Source organism: Leuciscus leuciscus, assembly GCF_965113295.1.
Source record: "Leuciscus leuciscus genome assembly, chromosome: 2".
NCBI lineage: Eukaryota > Metazoa > Chordata > Actinopteri > Cypriniformes > Leuciscidae > Leuciscus > Leuciscus leuciscus.
The window spans coordinates 56,138,192-56,156,602 of record NC_138726.1 but is presented as its reverse complement, the minus strand read 5'-3'; the positions used below and the strand labels follow the sequence as shown (position 1 = coordinate 56,156,602).

General features: G+C 39.5%; 1 protein-coding gene and 1 long non-coding RNA gene across 2 annotated transcripts in view; one reads left to right on the top strand and one right to left on the bottom strand.

Annotated features, from left to right (window-relative positions):
- LOC309493192 (obscurin-like) overlaps positions 1–18,411 on the bottom strand; it is a 404,602-nt gene that overhangs the window by 264,858 nt on the left and 121,333 nt on the right. The window contains exon 13 of the mRNA XM_082162312.1: positions 14,832–15,095. Coding sequence (XP_082018438.1) covers positions 14,832–15,095 — 264 coding nt within the window. The remainder of the gene's footprint in view (positions 1–14,831; positions 15,096–18,411) is intronic.
- On the top strand, positions 2,053–3,810 carry LOC309493357. Its single transcript, XR_014203863.1, has 2 exons — positions 2,053–3,107; positions 3,632–3,810. It is a non-coding gene; the product is annotated as an uncharacterized lncRNA (long non-coding RNA).

The window sequence follows — 18,411 nt, the reverse complement described above, 5'->3', positions numbered from 1 at the left end:
CCCGGTGCTCTGAAGACAATGTTCGCCACTGCGCACGCAATCTCTGTCACTTAGCAACAATAAATGAAGTGAGAACGGCACTGCTTTACAAGGGGTGGAAGCACCAGCTGTCTTCCCCAAACATCAGAACTTGCATTTGGATGGAGAAATAATGACCCTTTGAAGCTTTGACACTTTTCTCGGATTGTTCCGGTACGCAATATTTTTTTTCCCAGGATGGTAGGGGAAGACTCATGAATATTCATTAGGGAAGTCATCCCTGATTGATCTGATAAACTACCCCTAACCCCACCCCTAAACCTACCCGCAACTGGGGGTCTTATGACCTCCCTAACCCCGCCCCTAAACCTACCCGTCACTGGGGTTAAGAACAATCAGGGATGACTTCCCTAATGAATATTCATGAGTCTTCCACTACCATCCTGGGGAAAAAAATATCGCTTCCGGTACAAGATTCTAAGCATCAGGAGTTTTGAAAACAGTGTCACCTTGTGGCAGATCAGATCTATAGCAGCCATAAAGCAGAGCGCACAGCTCTGTTGTTTTAAAGGTCCCATGACATGCTACTTTTTGTAGGCTTTAATATAGGCCTTAGTGGTCCCTAGTACTGTATCTGAAATCTCTTTCCAAAAATTCAGCCTCGGTGCAGAATTATAGCCACTACAAGCCAGTCCCAGAATGAGCTTCCTTCAGACGGGCCGTTTCGGTGTCTGTAGCTTTAAATACTAATGAGGAGGAGAAAGGCAGCGCAAGGTGGAGGGTGGGTGTGGCCTTGACCATCTTGCGCAACGGTAATGTGACGTGCATGTTTACGTTGGATATAGCAATGGCACGAAGACACGCAGTCTTTCAAGCATTTCAGTTTGACACAGAATCTGATCCAGATGGAGAAGCAACGGATGAAGAAGTTGCAACTCAGCGGCTCCAGCAGGACGTTTCCGAATGGTCAGTTTAAAATATTATGTCTGGATACAGTACTTTATTCGGATGGTTTACAGTTATTATCATGTAGCTAACGCGAACCTGCTGTTGCCTTTTCATGAGAGATCTGTAACGTCTGTATTTATCTTATTACAATTACATCAAGCTCTGCGATCTTGAAATGCGGATATCGCGCGCGCCATATAACGTTAACCAACAGGAAAACGGTTATAAAAATAACAAAGACGTGTACAACACTCGCGTTACAGTGTGTGTAACGTTATTCACACACATAAACTGCATAGCTGCATAGCTAATGTTACAGCCAGATTCTATGTGTAACAATCTAGGTAACCATAAACAGTAAAGCAACACACTTATATATCATTAGTTGACTTACTTGTCCGAGGTGTGTAGCTGAGCCAAAGAGAGTGATCCAGACTTTAGTTTCAGACGTTCAGCAAGCCCAGCTCTGTATTGACCCTTCGGTGTTCATTTGTACATCCAATTATTGAGCAATTGTTATGCTTCGCTCGCTCAAAAGCCATGATATCTCTCGTCTCGTGGACAAACTAAAATCGCGCGCGCGCGCGTTCCTACTTCCTAGCGCATTTTCTCATGGGCGGAAAATATTCTCTGGGCGGGCAAAGCAGAGACAGGGGAGGTAACATTTCCTCCTTATGACGTCATAAGGAGGAGATTCAAGATCAGCGCGTATGAGCCTCCATTTTCTCAAAGGCAGAGAAAGATAGCAAAAGCTCGATTTACACCGATTGAAATTTTTAGAAACTTGGGGACCATATACAGGCTAGGGGAACTCATATTAATGTTAAAAAACCTCAGAAAGTGAAAATTTCATGTCATGGGACCTTTAAAGCCTGACAATGCTAAAAGTGTTCATTTACTGATGGAATAATTCACATATTGAAGTGTAGCAATAAATAATAATAATAATAATAATAAAACCAGACTTTTTTGAGGCAATTAAATGGTGCTCTAATTATTTTATGCTGTTTATATAGCAGACTTTATGATGGTCAACTCACCTTTATTTATGTAGCGCTTTTTACAACACAGATTTGATCAGCTTGTGTTCTATTTATGAAGGCTATATCCTTAACACCAAGCATATCTGCTGACTCTGTTGATTTTCTCCTTGATTCTTTTAACTCAAAAGTTAAAAGTGCAATTGATGATATTGCTCCTGTGAAAGTCAGGAAGAAGAGTGGCAGACAAATAGGGCTGGTCCGAATACCATTTTTTGAGCTTCGAAGCTTCGGTAGTAATGAACATCGAATATTCGAAGCTTCGGAGAGAGGGTGCTGAAAATATTCTTCTCTCTAATAAAGGCAGGAATCTCGATGTGTCTGTATGTCCGTTTGCATTTTGATTATTTCGAGAACCGTTCATCCAATCGACTTCACAAGGGAGTGCAGTGTCTCATTTGGTGCAACACGCGGATGGACACGCGAGACGTGACACGCAACACATTCAGAATAATAAACTTTTAGTAAACTACAGCGAGCGGGAAGCGGGGCGGGCAGGGCTTATATGCTCCGAGAACGGACACTATACTAGTGATATAAAAGGCACACACACAGGTCTGTTAAATTAAGCAATACTTTTAAGGTAATCTAATATTTTTCTGACTAACAAATTACTGACACAGTAAAGGGTAGATTTAAATAAAGAAAAACGAAATTTAAATAAAGAAAAACGAAATTTAAATAGCCTAAAGAAAAAACGAAATTTAAATAAAGAAAAACGAAATTTAAATAAAGAAAAAACGAAATTTAAATAAAGAAAAACGAATTTTAAATAAAGTAAAACGTAATTTAAATAAAGAAAAACGAAATTTAAAGAAAAAACGAAATTTAAATAAAGAAAAACGAAATTTAAATAAAGAAAAACGAAATTAAGTTAAATTAAAAACGAGATTAATTTAGATTGATAATAACGGGTAAAAAGGCTAATACATTTTGTTTCTATTAGCCTATTCTATTTTCCACAATGTCAAAGCAACGCAGCTTAACCCAAAACACAAGCTCAGGCATGAACTTCGGTCCATACAAACGTACGCCGCTGTTCTGCGCTCTAGCCAGAGAACACTCCCGTTGCTGGAACATAGACGTCGGTTCTATTTCTAGAATGCACGCGTTTTCCGCGTGGCTCGAGCCGCGCCTGAAGTGTAGTGTACGTCGTAGGATACGCACATAGGCGACGCCGTCGTGAGCATTTATACTTCTGCGAATGTCTGTGTTGCTCTGCAGTTACACCGCCGAACACTAGTTGGCGCGGGTGGGTTTTAATGTTCCAGTTCCACTGTGTTTACATTCCTCGCGGCTGTTTTGAGTTTAGGTTTCTACGAGCAATGGCGACTGAAGGAGTCATACAGATGGCTGTATTTCCGCACTTCTTCAAGCAATCTCTCGGTCACTTGGTCTATTTCCATGGCTCTTCACTGATCTTCGGAATTTAAAAATGGCGGGCGGGCGGTGCAGAGTGCAGAAGATCATTCCGGAAATGCGTAGGAGGAAACGCGATGCTATCCAGCCGACCAATCACAGATCTTGCGGTCCGCGTCGCCGCGACGCGTAGTTACATTTTTGAGGAGGTGCGCGTCAGGGTACGACGTATGGTACACGTCAATGCGTATGCTACGCCGTACCTTCTACGCGCACCCGACGCAGAAGTATAAATTGGCCTTGAGACGCGTGTCTCACGCAGGCAGTGTGCAAACTCCAACCTGTTAACATGGGAGCCGAAAAAAAAACGGACACGCCACGCAGACGCTCACGCCACGCAGCCAGTGAGTCGCCGGCCTTATTCAAGCGCGAATGAGAACTGTTTCGCGGGGGATCCCAGGTGTGCAAAAAAAAAAAAAAAGAATATTCGAATGTCAAATTTTCAAATCGAATACCAACCCACAGAACGAATATTCGAATATTCGATTATTCGGGTACAGCCCTACAGACAAAAAGCACCTTGGAGAAACTCAACAGCAGTACAAAATATGAAAAGACAATGCAGAAAAGCAGAGCGCTTGTGGCGGAAGACAAAGCTTGTAGTCCATTATAACATCTACAAAGACAGCCTTCATGCTTTCAATATGGAACTAGGCAAAGCTAGACAGACTTTCTTCTCAAATATTATAAACTGCAATTTAAACAACACACGCACTCTTTTTGCTACTGTAGAGAGACTGACAAACCCCCCAAGCCAGATTCCCAGTGAAATGCTCTCAAACAGCAAGTGCAGTGAGTTTGCTTCTTTCTTCTCTGACAAAATCAATAATATCAGAAAGGTGATCAGCACATCCTTGAGTTGTGCTGGGGTCAGACAGATCAGACCACCTGAAAAAGTAGTAACTTTGTCTGATTTCAAAAAAAATTGATGGCAAAATTTTTGTAGAAACCGTACAGCACCTTAAAACATCAACATGCGCTCTTGACACACTTCCCACATCTTTTTTCAAAAGTGTGTTAAACAGTTTAGAAGCAGATCTTCTAGAAGTGGTAAATGCCTCACTTCTCTCTGGGAGTTTTCCAAACTCCCTGAAAACTGCAGTTGTCAAGCCCCTCCTGAAAAAGAACAATCTGGATAAGACCATATTAAGCAACTATAGACCGATCTCAAATCTTCCTTTCATAGGCAAGATCATAGAAAAAGTTATCTTCAATCAGCTGAACAAATTCTTACGCTCGAATGGATACTTTGACAATTTTCAATCTGGTTTCCGACCGCATCACAGCACAGAGACAGCGCTCATAAAGATAATAAACGATATTCGCTTAAATACTGATTCAGGCAAATGATCAGTGCTGGTACTACTCGACCTCAGTGCTGCATTTGACACTGTCGATCATAACATACTTCTTGACAGGCTGGAAAACTGGGTGGGGCTTTCTGGGATAGTCCTAAAATGGTTCAGGTCATACTTAGATGGGAGAGGTTATTATGTGAGTATAGGAGACCATAAGTCTGAGTGGACATCCATGACATGCGGAGTCCCTCAAGGCTCAATTCTTGCGCCACTCCTGTTCAACCTGTATATGCTCCCAATGAACCAAATAATGAGAAATAACCAAATTGCTTACCACAGCTATGCAGACGATACACAGCTGTACTTAGCCCTATCGCCTAACGATTACAGCCCAATTGACTCCCTGTGCCAATGCATTGATGAAGTCAACAGTTGGATGTGCCAAAACTTTCTTCAGTTAAACAAAGATAAAACTGAAGTTATTGCGTTTGGAAACAAAGATGAAGTTCTCAAGGTGAACGCATACCTTCACTCCAGGGGTCAAACAACTAAAAATCAAGTCAGGAATCTTGGTGTGACACTAGAGTCAGACCTTAGTTTCAGTAGTCATGTCAAAGCAATAACTAAATCAGCATACTATCATCTAAAAAATATTGCAAGAATTAGATGCTTTGTTTCCAGACAAGACTTAGAGAAACTTGTACATGCTTTCATCACCAGCAGGGTGGATTATTGTAATGGACTCCTCACTGGCCTTCCCAAAAAGACCATAAGACAGTTGCAGCTCATACAGAACGCTGCCGCCAGGATTCTGAGCAGAACCAGAAAATATGAACATATCACACCAGTCCTCAGGTCTTTACACTGGCTCCCAGTTAGATTTAGGATTGATTTTAAAGTATTATTACTGGTATATAAATCATTCAATGGCCTAGGACCTCAATACATTGCAGATATGCTCACTGAATATAAACCCAACAGATCACTCAGATCATTAGGATCATATCAGCTAGAAATACCAAGGGTTCACTCTAAACATGGTGAGTCTGCTTTTAGCTATTATGCCAGCCACAGCTGGAACCAGCTTCCAGAAGAGATCAGATGTGCTCCTACAGTGGTCACATTCAAATCCAGACTCAAAACACTTTTGTTTAGCTGTGCATTTACTGAATGAGCACTGTGCCGCTGTTCGTCCGACTGTACTGTACTGTATTTCATTTTATTTTTCTAAACTGTTTTAATTATTCTTATTTCTTTTTATTATTTTAATTTTCTTCTATGTAAAGCACTTTGAATTGCCATTGTGTATGAAATGTGCTATATAAATAAACTTGCCTTGCCTTGCCTTGCCTAGCTTTACAGTGATAGTGTGTTTGCACATGGATTCAAACATTCTGACACACAAAGTAAAGCATTCATGTGAAAGTGGAGCTTAAATTTGTATTGATCATGCATTTCTCTTAAAACAGGGACGGAGATTCAGGAGAAATTGCGCTGTGGATAAATCAGCATGATCAAAAACTTGCGCGGTCATATTTTTCCTTAAAATAACTGGTCAATAATGTGAATAAAGAGAGAAATTTGATTACACTACTTCAGATGGCCCTTCCTTTTTTTTAGTTCAGTCAATCTTTCTTTTGTAATTTACTGTAAACATAAAAATAGAATTATTGTTCACAGTAATATTCTTCTCAATATGTCTCAATCAGTAAAAAAAAAAAAAAAAAAAAAACGTTTTAAAGTTTTAAAGATTAATTTTGAAGGCTGCGTCTTCTTGACGTCACATTTATCGGCCGCATACGTCATAAAGAACGTCTTATTTCAGGACAGTCACCATTATAAAACTGAGCGTTATTGCTAGTGAAGTGTAAATTGTTGTAGTTTCCTCATGGGAATGTAATGGTCAGTTTACTGAGATGAAGAAAAGTCATCTCGAAGCCTTTTTTGCTTCGGTGCTGTAAGCTCCGTCTTAGCCTCGTATTTCCTTGTTTTGAACCAGAATTTACTACAATTTCTAGTTGTTTATACTACTACTAAATACGGCTTGCCCAACATTGCTGGCTTCCGTTGCTACTAGCACAACACGGTAGTAATTCGCTAGCCTGCTAACGCGCCACCCGTGCGCTCAGCTATTTTTATTTATTTATTTGTCTCTCGCGCCTTTGAGTTCATAAAAGCTCAGGTGAGTAAGAATCACTCAACAAACACGGTGAGTAATGTCTTGTCCTGTTATTATCATGCGTCGCGTCTGAATGCGTTGTTGTTTTTGGAGCTCTATCGATTTGATTTATAATTCTTGATTTTTCTCGCTGCCTGCTGTGAGTGTGTTTGCTTCGGAGCTGTAAGCTCCGTCTTAGCCTCGTATTTCCTTGTTTTGAACCATCATTTACTACAATTTCTAGTTGTTTATATTACTACTAAATACAGCTTACCCAACCCTGACGCATAACACGCTAGTAATTCGCTAGCCTGTTAACGCGCCACCCTTGCGCTCAGCTATTTTTATTTATTTATTTTCTCTCGCACCTTTGAGTTCATAAAAGCTCAGGTGAATAAGAAACACTCAACAAACACGGTGAATAATGTCTTGTCCTGTCATTATCATGCGTTGCGTCTGAATGCGTTGTTGTTTTTGGAGCTCTATCGATTTGATTTATAATTCTTGATTTTTCTCTTTAAACCCGCTTACAACGAACATTTTCTACTCTTCCTCACTGAGAAGCACTACTGCTCAAACCTCATTGTTACAACGCGGACTGTTGAGCAGACGCGTCTCAAGCCTATTAGTGATCCAACGCTGCATACTCTTAAAGGTTACGTCCGTGGATCACGGCTGAACGCGTCTTCTCCACACTCACTTATAAACAAACACTTTTTTTTCGCCTATCGTGCGTCTACTCTACACCCCTACCACTAAAAAACCTCATAGTTACAACGCGGACTGTTGAGCAGACGCGTCTCAAGCCTATTAGTGATCCAACGCTGCATACTCTTAAAGGTTACGTCCGTGGATCACGGCTGAACGCGTCTTCTCCACACTCATTTACAAACAAACTTATAATATAAATTAGTATTAATATTGATAGCATCACTGGTAGCTTCGTTGCTAACTCACTGTCCATCTGTTAAAATGGCGAATATATCAGATGTAAGTAGTCTACCGCTTGGTGCAGGTGAGGACACATTTGAGCTGCACGCACTGCAGTCTGAGCTGGAAGCTGTTGAGAAACAGATCCACAACCTTTTATTGAGACAGGCCGAGCTGAGAGACCGGTGTTTGGCTCTTGAAACATCACGCGCCGACGCACACAAATCAGTGTTTAACGTTACTAACCCGCTGACTCCGACCGCGTCTACTCCGTGCGTTCCTCAGCATCGGTCGCAATCAGCCATGGTCTCGTTCACTCCGGCTCCAACACGCCACCACGAAGCCTGGGTGGTTCCGCAGCGGAAGACGCGAGTCAGGTTTAGACCAAGACTTTCTCCGACCCTCCCGGTTTTCGAGTTATCGACACAAAACCGCTTCTCCCCTCTACGCGAAACAGAACGCGATGCTGTGATCATCGGCGATTCCATCGTTCGGCACGTACACGCTACGTTAGGTACAAGTAAGGTGCAAAGTCACTGCTTCCCTGGTGCTCGTGTTTCTGAAATCGCTGCTCGCGTTCCCGAGATCCTGAACGGTGACGAGCGCGTCGGAACTGTGGTCCTGCACGCGGGAGTGAACGACATCAGGCTGTGCCAGACGGAGATTCTGAAGAAAGACTTCAGGAATCTAATCGATACGGTACGCAGCACATCGCCTGAAACAACGATCATTGTGTCAGGACCGCTTCCCACGTACCGACTAGGGCATGAAAAGTTCAGCAGATTATTTGCGCTAAATGAATGGTTAATGTCATGGTGCAATGAGCAGAAACTGCTCTTTGTAAATAATTGGAATCTGTTTTGGGAGCGTCCTAGGCTTTTCCGTGCTGATGGCTTACACCCAAGCAGATTCGGAGCGGATCTTCTGTCAGATAACATCTCCAAAATGTTAAATACCCTTTGACTAGTAACCAAAAGTCCAAATCATAGTCTCTGCTGCACCAATTCAACTGATATAAATACTAGTGTAGAACATTGCATAGAAACCGTGTCTATTCCTCGTTTAGTGAGATCAAATAATAAATCTAATGCAGGATCTAGGAAAAATCTAATTGTTATTAAAACAGAAAATGTTGCTATTAGTAAACAAAAACTATTTCTAAAGCTAGGTCTTCTAAACATTAGATCACTCACACCTAAGGCAGTTATTGTAAATGAAATAGTCACAGATAATAGCTTCGATGTACTTTGCCTTACTGAAACCTGGCTTAAACCAAATGATTATTTCGGTATTAATGAGTCTACTCCTCCTGGATACTGTTATAAGCATGAGCCCCGTCTGATTGGCCGTGGCGGAGGTGTTGCAACCATTTATAAAGATATTCTAAATGTTACTCAGAAAACGGGTTATAAGTTTATTTCATTTGAAGTACTTGTACTAAATGTTACGCTCTTAGATGTTAGAAAAACATCCCTATTATCTCTAGCCTTGGCTACCGTATATAGACCGCCAGGGCCTTACGCTGATTTCCTAAAAGAGTTTGCAGATTTTCTCTCAGACCTATTAGTCAATGTCGATAAAGCATTAATTGTTGGAGATTTTAACATACACGTAGATAATCCAAATGATGCGTTAGGAGCTGCGTTTACAGATTTATTAAATTCATTTGGGGTCAAGCAAAACGTCACCGGACCAACTCATCGTCTTAATCATACACTCGATTTAATTATATCACACGGAACCGATCCAACCGATATAGATATCATTCCACAAAGTGATGAAGTCACTGATCACTACATGGTAACTTGCATATTACGTACTGCTGTAATATGTCATGCGGCGTCGCGTTATCAACCAGGCAGAACAATCCTCCCATCCACCATAGATAATTTCTCAAATTGCTTATCTAATCTGTCTCAGCTGCTGCCTGAACCCAAACAAACAGATGAACTAGAAGAACTAACTAGCACTATGAGCACCATTCTCTCTAGAACATTGGATGTGGTTGCACCTATTAAATTAAAAAAGGTCAGAGAGAAAAATAAAGCACCATGGTATAACAATACTACGCATGTTTTAAAGAGAGAAACCCGTATTTTAGAGCGTAAATGGAAACAAACTAATTTAGAGGTCTTTAGAATCGCGTGGAAAGACAGTATGTCACGTTATAAAAAGGCCCTAAAAGCTGCCAGGGCTGAGTACCTCCGCAAACTAATAGAAAACAACCAAAACAATCCAAGGTTTCTATTTAACACCGTGGCTAGACTAACAAATAAACAGACGTCACCCGAACAAAATATCCCGTTACAGTTCAGTAGTAATGATTTCATGAACTTCTTCACTGAGAAAATAGAAAGCATCAGAACCACAATTATAAACGTTCAATCTTCAATCGCGCCTTACAATTCAGCTTCAATTATCACCCCGAAAGAACAATTACAGTGCTTTACAACTATAGAACAAAAAGAGTTAAATAAACTTATCACTTCATCTAAAACAACAACATGTTTATTAGATCCTATACCAACTAAACTACTGAAAGAAGTGTTATCTGTAGTGGAAGAGCCTCTCCTCAATATTATTAACTCGTCTTTATCTTTAGGTCATGTTCCAAGAACATTTAAACTGGCAGTTATAAAACCTCTCATTAAGAAACCACAATTAGATCATAATAATCTAGCAAATTATAGACCCATTTCAAATCTTCCATTTATGTCTAAAATATTAGAAAAAGTGGTGTCCGCTCAACTGGGCTCTTTCTTGCAACAAAATGATATCTATGAAAAGTTTCAGTCTGGATTCAGACCGCATCATAGCACTGAAACTGCGCTCGTTAAAATCACAAATGATTTACTTTTAGCTTCTGACCAAGGCTGTATCTCAATACTAGTTTTACTTGATCTTAGTGCTGCGTTCGATACTATAGATCACACAATACTCTTAGATCGACTACAAAATTATACTGGTGTTCAAGGACAAGCACTAAGCTGGTTCAAATCATACCTATCTGACCGCTACCATTTTGTCTATTTAAATGGAGAAAAATCGATCATAACTCCAGTAAACTATGGAGTGCCGCAGGGATCTGTATTAGGCCCTCTGTTATTTTCAATATATATGATGCCACTTGGAAATATTATAAGGAAACATGGAATTAGTTTCCATTGTTATGCTGATGACACTCAAATATATATTTCAGCACGGCCGGATGAAAACGCTACATTTTCCAAATTGACAGAGTGTGTTAAAGATATAAAAGATTGGATGACGCGTAATTTTCTTTTATTAAATCCAGACAAGACAGAGGTAATACTTATCGGTTCAAAAAACCGCCCACAAAACCTCGCACAATACAACTTTAACATCATAGGATGTCCTGTTACTTTATCCTCTACAGTAAAAGACCTGGGTGTTATACTCGATTGCAACCTGTCTTTTGAAAATCATATTTCTTATGTTACAAAAACAGCCTTTTTCCACCTTAGAAACATTGCTAAGCTACGTAATATGCTATCAGTTTCTGATGCAGAAAAGTTAGTTCATGCATTCATGACCTCGAGACTGGATTACTGTAATGCTTTATTAGCTGGTTGTCCTGCATCCTCAATAAACAAGCTACAGTTAGTCCAAAATGCCGCCGCTAGAGTTCTTACGAGATCAAGAAAATATGATCATATAACACCGATTTTATCATCACTGCATTGGTTACCTATAAAGTTCCGTATTAATTACAAGGTATTGCTACTGACTTATAAAGCCCTAAACGGCTTAGCTCCAGTCTATTTAACGGATCTTCTATCGCCCTATAATCCATCGCGCTCTTTGAGATCACTAAATTCAAGGCTTTTGGTCATACCTAGGATATCCAGAACCACCAAAGGAGGGAGAGCATTTTCACATTTGGCTCCAAAACTCTGGAATAGTCTTCCTGATACTGTTCGTTGCTCAGACTCGCTCTCCCAGTTTAAAACTAGATTAAAGTCGCATCTCTTCAGCCAGGCATTCATATAATCCTACAGTTCAAACTACAATCCGGCCTCTATCCAATGCCAGAGGAGAACTGGCCCCCGACTGAGCCTGGGTTCTCCCAAGGTTTTTTTTCTCCATTAAGGCACCTGATGGAGTTTTAGGACACCATTAGGTCACTTGATGGAGTTTTTCGGTTCCTTGCCACTGTTGCCTTTGGCTTGCTCAGTTGGGGATATTTTGGGGATATTTAATTTAATTTTATCAATCAATAAATTCCTCTTGAAACAAACTTTGTTGTATTATTTTAATTTAATACTGTGAAGCTGCTTTGATGCAATCTGTATTGTGAAAAGCGCTATACAAATAAACTTGACTTGACTTGACTTGACATGAAGAGCCTCATGACGTTTGCGGCAGATAAATGTGACCTCCGGAGGATTCAGCCTTCGAAATGAGACACAGCCGGTGACTCCAGGATTTGATGATCTGTTGAGATTGAGAATGTGTTTGTGTTGTTCACCATGAGCTCTGAGTGACTGAACTTACTCACAGCGGCCTTTCTGGAGCCCATAACCACTAGTGAGAAAGCTTTAGAGTTCAGGGTTTATGGGACGGTAAGTTAAACCTGCTTTCTGGAACAGTCTCTGTCACTTTAATGTTACTGGTTGTTAAATATTAGCAGAAACGACTAGGCAATCACAATTCTGTATGCAGATAAAGAAAAGAAAAGAAAGAAAGATCAGAAGGCAAGTGGTTGTTTGTATTTTAAACGCTGAAGTTAATCGAGATTTTCAGATTTGAATTCTCCTAAAACACTTCTAAAAATATATCACACACGTGCGGCTGAAATAATCAACAAGAGTATTTCTGTTGGAGCTTAAATGTGCACATAATGCAGACAAAACATCTGTTTTCTATGTAACACATTAACTAAATGAAATTATATTCATATCCAGACTTCATGTTTTCCATTCTGAGCAAAACCACAGTCTCTTGATTGTATGCGTGTTTGTAGAAGAGGGGGACACCACTATTATCCATTCCTCAAATATACAGGATAAGCCTATATACTGTAGTGATCATGCCCTAATCACGCGAACAGACAGCCAATCAAACCACAGCATTGGTGAGTGACTGTGCGCAGAACTTTTTACATTTACATTTTCATTTATGCATTTGGCAGACGCTTTTATCCAAAGCGACTTACATTGCATTCAAGGTACACATTTTACATTTTGTCAGTTCTCGCTTTCCCTGGGAATCGAACCCATGACCTTGGCGTTGCTAGCTCTACTGTTTGAGCTACAGGAAAGCCCTAGTTTTTAGTTTCGTTTTCGCTCTATCATAGAGAGATGGTTCATGTGTTGTTTTTCCCTAATTCCTGCCAGAGTTGTGTGCGTCAATGACTACACACACACACACACACGTGCATTTGCTAATGACCACCCATACCAATGTAACCAGTGAACTTGATGGACATTAAAGTCATTTAAATGTGGATCCTATCTCTGTGTTCTTACCGACACACGATAGCGATGACCAAACCTAAAGAACCAGTCCATCTTCATTACAGTGATCACAGTAGAGAGAGTTTAAGAGGACAATGATGTTGAACTCACCCTTCACTGAGAGAGAAACAGTAGAGCTTGATGTTGATGAGTTTGGTCTTCCATCTCTCTGTCCTTTACACCAGTACTGACCCCGATCAGACTCAGTAGCTCCTCTGATAGTGAGAGTGTCTCTGTTTACAGTGTAACGCTCAGACGTCTGTAATATTACACTGTCTTTATACCACTCATATCTCCAGGATTCTGACCAGTAATATGGACCATGTGTCTGGTCAGTTCTCCTGATCCAGTCAGGGTGAGTCTCTATCACACACTTCAGATTGACTGTTTCTCCAGTGAATACAGGACTGTCTGGTGTCACAGTCACTGTAGATGTGGGGAAACCTGAGAAGAAAGACAGACACACAAAATGACTCAAACATCTCTTTCAGTGCAAAAGTAAAAGAATTACATTTAGTAAATGTTTTGAGGATGTTGAAGATCTCAATGATGAAGTTTTATTGCAGCAACAGTGACAAAGTGCATTAAAGCCCCTGCGTTCATCAGAGTCAGAATAAACCCTGAATAATCTCTGCTCAAACATTATATACTGTATTACATTCTTCTTCCAGCTCTACATGTAAATGAAGTTTTGTCTTAAAAGTAAATTGAGGATAACAATGAAAGTGAAAGCCTTCCGTTCCCACATATTTGATATTGTTTGAGACGGAAACTCCATGTATCCTTCATGTATCTTCTGAACACAGGATTATTCTCGACGTCCCGCTGCCGTTTCACACTAGAAGTGATAGAGTTTCACTCCGGTGGTGTTTACATATTACTGAGATCAGGAGGAATCGTCTCTATGATAATTAAGCTCTTTTAGGGAAGAAACATATTCTAATACATATCTTGAAGTGGAAGCTGAGTCGGGACAGACTAGCATTTCTCACACTATATAGTTTATAGATGATTTTATCTCATATTTCCTAGTATTAGTTGTGTTTTGCTGTTGTACTGTCATTAGTTTTGTCATGTCAGTTGTTTTGAGGCTCTGGCTCCGTCACGATCTCAGACAAACACCTCTGACTCGCCATAGAAAGCAGAATGAAGCTCCTGAAGGAGAGATGAAGATCTCCAACTGCAAGCTCATATGAGGAGATACTGAGTCTGAATCAACTTCATCAGACTATCTGAAGACTTCATGAACTCATTTAACATCATTATCTGTGAGTCACGTCATTCTCTCTGACTTCAGCACAAAACTCATCTTTTCTATTAGTAAATATCTCCTGTAACCATAGCGACAGTGACTAAAGTAAATCTCAAAGATGGAGACGCCAATAACACTGGAAAGTCACAATTTACATGATGTTTTAAAAAATATCCTGATAAAAATGTGCAACACACACAAGACATCTGAAGACAATCATGACTAAAAGTGAATTGCTTATAAGAACAGATGTGGCTGATACAGAAGATCATAAGTGTTGAAATATGGATTTTAAATGATCATTAAACAGAAGTGAATATGAAGACTCACCTGATACAGTCAGTGTAACAGCATCACTGTCTGTGTGTGAGCCTGATCTCTCTCCTCTACAACTGTATTCACCACTGCGATACACATCAGCTGTGAAACTGAACTCTGCTGTTGTTGATGTTGTATGTGGATAGACAGTGTTTCCATCTCTAAACCAGCTGTATCTCCACTGAATGTGTTCTCCTCCCTGTATGTCACATGTGAGAGTGACTCTCTCTCCACTGAACACACGCTGATCTGGCTTCACCGTCACTACAGGTTTTCCTGTATTAATACACATTATGAGTAAATATTGATTAAAACAGCATCACAGTCTCATGATCAATGTTAGTGTTTATGAACTCAAAACCTCCTTATGAGACAAACACTGTATTAAAAATGAGAGATCTAGTTTGATGGAAGTTTGTATTAATTACGTCAAAATAGTGTGTAATTATTGATAGACTATATACTGATAAACTTTGTATAAACTGAAAGACTGGGTTAAGTGTGTCATACATGTAAACTGAGTCTATAATACATGTGTGTTATTTTCTATTTGCGTGTCACAGAATTGCAGCTTGTACAACATTTACAAATCTTACATAATTTAAGAGTGTAAAAATATTACAGACTTAAACATGCAAAGTGATGAGGTCATGTGACAATGTAGCGTATACAGTTAAATTATATACTGTTGTACAGTAAAACATGATGGGTTGAAAACAACCCAATTTGGCAGCTGATTATTTTGTATAATATATAATATATAAATATTTTGGAGTAAAATGACTACATTTCTGGATTAAGATTAACCCAAAATAGTTTAATTAAAACCAGGAAAACTGGACATTATTAAATCACTTTATACACACATAATGACTATCAAAAGGTATAATTTTATTAAAAATGAGAATAAAGGCAAACATAGTCAAAAGTAACAGTGTGCATGAGAGAAGAAAAGCAGAAAAAAAAAGACAAATCATCAGATACACAGTTTATAGGATGAATATAACTTGCATTTAAGACCACATTAGACTTTCTTGTATATTATCCTCCACCAACGAAAACATTACACTATAAAATCATTTATTGGTTTTGACTTTAAGTAATTGTATTAAATATTGCACCAACTTCTAACAATTGGAAATTGATACTCTCTCTTCTGCAATAACAACTCGTTTAAATATTGTTACAACTCCCAATAAGATCCATATTGTAGTCATTTATGCCCTAGAAATAGCATAGATGAAATGTGAATTAATGTAACTATAAGCCACTGCATCAGCACAGTTACTGACTCTTAACTAAAGTAACATACAGCTTATCATCAGTGTGTGTTGGTCTTCTCCTGACTGAAGCACAGGCTCTACTCTTCAGCACAACGGTGACCCACAAAACTCACACAACAGAAACACTTTAAATCCCAACAGAACTTTAAACACTAACAGATCTCTCAAGATCTCAGCGTCTTCACTTATTACAATCCAGACTTTATTTCTTTCATACTAAAGTTCTTATTGAGAATTAACAGAGGTTTAGGTGTTGATGCTTTATTGAAAATAATAAAGTTTGATGTCACCATGATGGTGATCAGAGTTTGCTTTTCTTGGGCTCTTGACCCTTGACTTTTTAACATTAGTGTTTCTGATACACAATTGTTATGGCCAAAAAAACAAAACAAAAAAAAATCCCTAAAGAAACTGATTGGATGATGTTGGTCAATTTTTAGTGAAGATATAATCATCATGTAGCGGCCTGATTCACTGATATCACTTCAAGTCAAATCTATGAGTATGTTCACTCTTAATTTCACATGATTTACAGTAGTCTTGTAATACTGTGGCATCAGTATTATAGTAGTGAAGTAGACGATCAAACAGAGCTTTTTTTGTGACTTTATCTTGTTTTGTGACGTTCAGAGTTGATCTAAATATTTTGTTGATTGCCACCATTGTTGAGATTCATCCGCTGATTCTGATGTCTGTGTGAAGATATGATCCCGTCAAAACATTTTCTGCATAATGACTTCATAAAATCTTTCCGAGTATCACAGCACAGCAGGGACTTCTGCAGTAGTATTGGCATGATAAATAACAACTAATATTAAACATTTTAATCAGAAGTTAATTAGACTCTGGTATCAGTGAATCACTACATGATGACTTTACCGTCACTAAAAAGTTTTCCAACATTATCTGATCTGTTTCTCTGGCTTTTTATGCCATAACAAACATGAATCAGAAACACAGTTAAAACAGCCAGAGATAAATAATGTTGATAAATAATAAATAATAAATAAAGAGGCAATGGTCAAGAGCCCAACTAAAGCAAATACTGATCTGAATGCTGACTGTAAGCAGTCAAGTCTATTACTTAAAGCTGCCGTCGGCAAATTTTTTTGATCATATTCAGTGAAATCGACACTATAATCCGACAGAACAACATAAATAAGGTGGTTTTAGAAAAAAACCTGAGCTTCTAACTCCACCTGGAGCGTGTTATTTGTTTTGCAAAAATCCACCGCTCCCGGATCATCGGGTCCAATCAGCGCAGGGGGGTGTGAGATCTGACTGTCAATCACAGGTCGTGCACACGCCACAGATCCCCCCTCACTCGCGCACGTTAATATCACATGCACACGCGGCGCCTGAAGTTCGCCTGGAGATTGCATGAAGCGTGATGGCGGAGAGAAAATCTACTAACAAGCTTCCAATTCCTCGGTTATTGTTATCTATGGATAGATTAGCCAGGGCAGCCTACCTCCGAGTCCATGGTGTTGATAGATGCTGAAGAGACGGACGCGTTCACAGAAAATCAGGTACACACGCACTGACAATGGGCGGGTGCTCGTTGGTAGTGGGGGAGGGGCATGAAAGTTGTAAACATTAAACATTTTGGCTAAGTCGACCCAATCTGCCAGACTTGCCGACTGCAGCTTTAAAGCAGGTGAGGGTTGTCCTTCACCAGTACAGATTTCTTACTGCACAGCGTGGCGTAGCATATCTTAGCATAGCATAGCGGTCAAAAAAACGTGTGCACCTTCCCTCCAGCAACACCTGTCACCTTCTTCTTCTTCTTCTTTCAATTTTATGGCGGTTGGCAACTAACATTAATGGTGCATTACCGCCACCTGCTGGACTGGGGTGTGGTACTGGGGTCTAACCTTTCCAATTATAAAACAACAACAACACCTAAATTATTCTAATTAGTCCTGTATTCCTCAGGAAACTAAATATATATTTAAAACATATTCCACCTGAGCTTCTTTGTAGGATGTCTTCTAAGTTTGATCTTAACTGTTTTCTTTGCAATTGCCATCAGCATGCTTCTTCATTATTACCAAAGTCTTATTTAATCTTGTGTGTCACACCTGTCAACCTGAAGGAAGGTTCCTACCTATATTCAGTAACCAGTCACCCAAAGAGAGATCCCTACTGGACACACACTTACATAACAAGGTTTAAAAGACAAAATGGCTCTTACAGTGACATCAAATTTTGCTTTTATTTTCCAGTAAAACATTAACAACTAAACCTCTAACCTCTAAACAACTAAACTAAATTGTAATAAGTGAAGATGCAGAGACTTGAGAGATCTG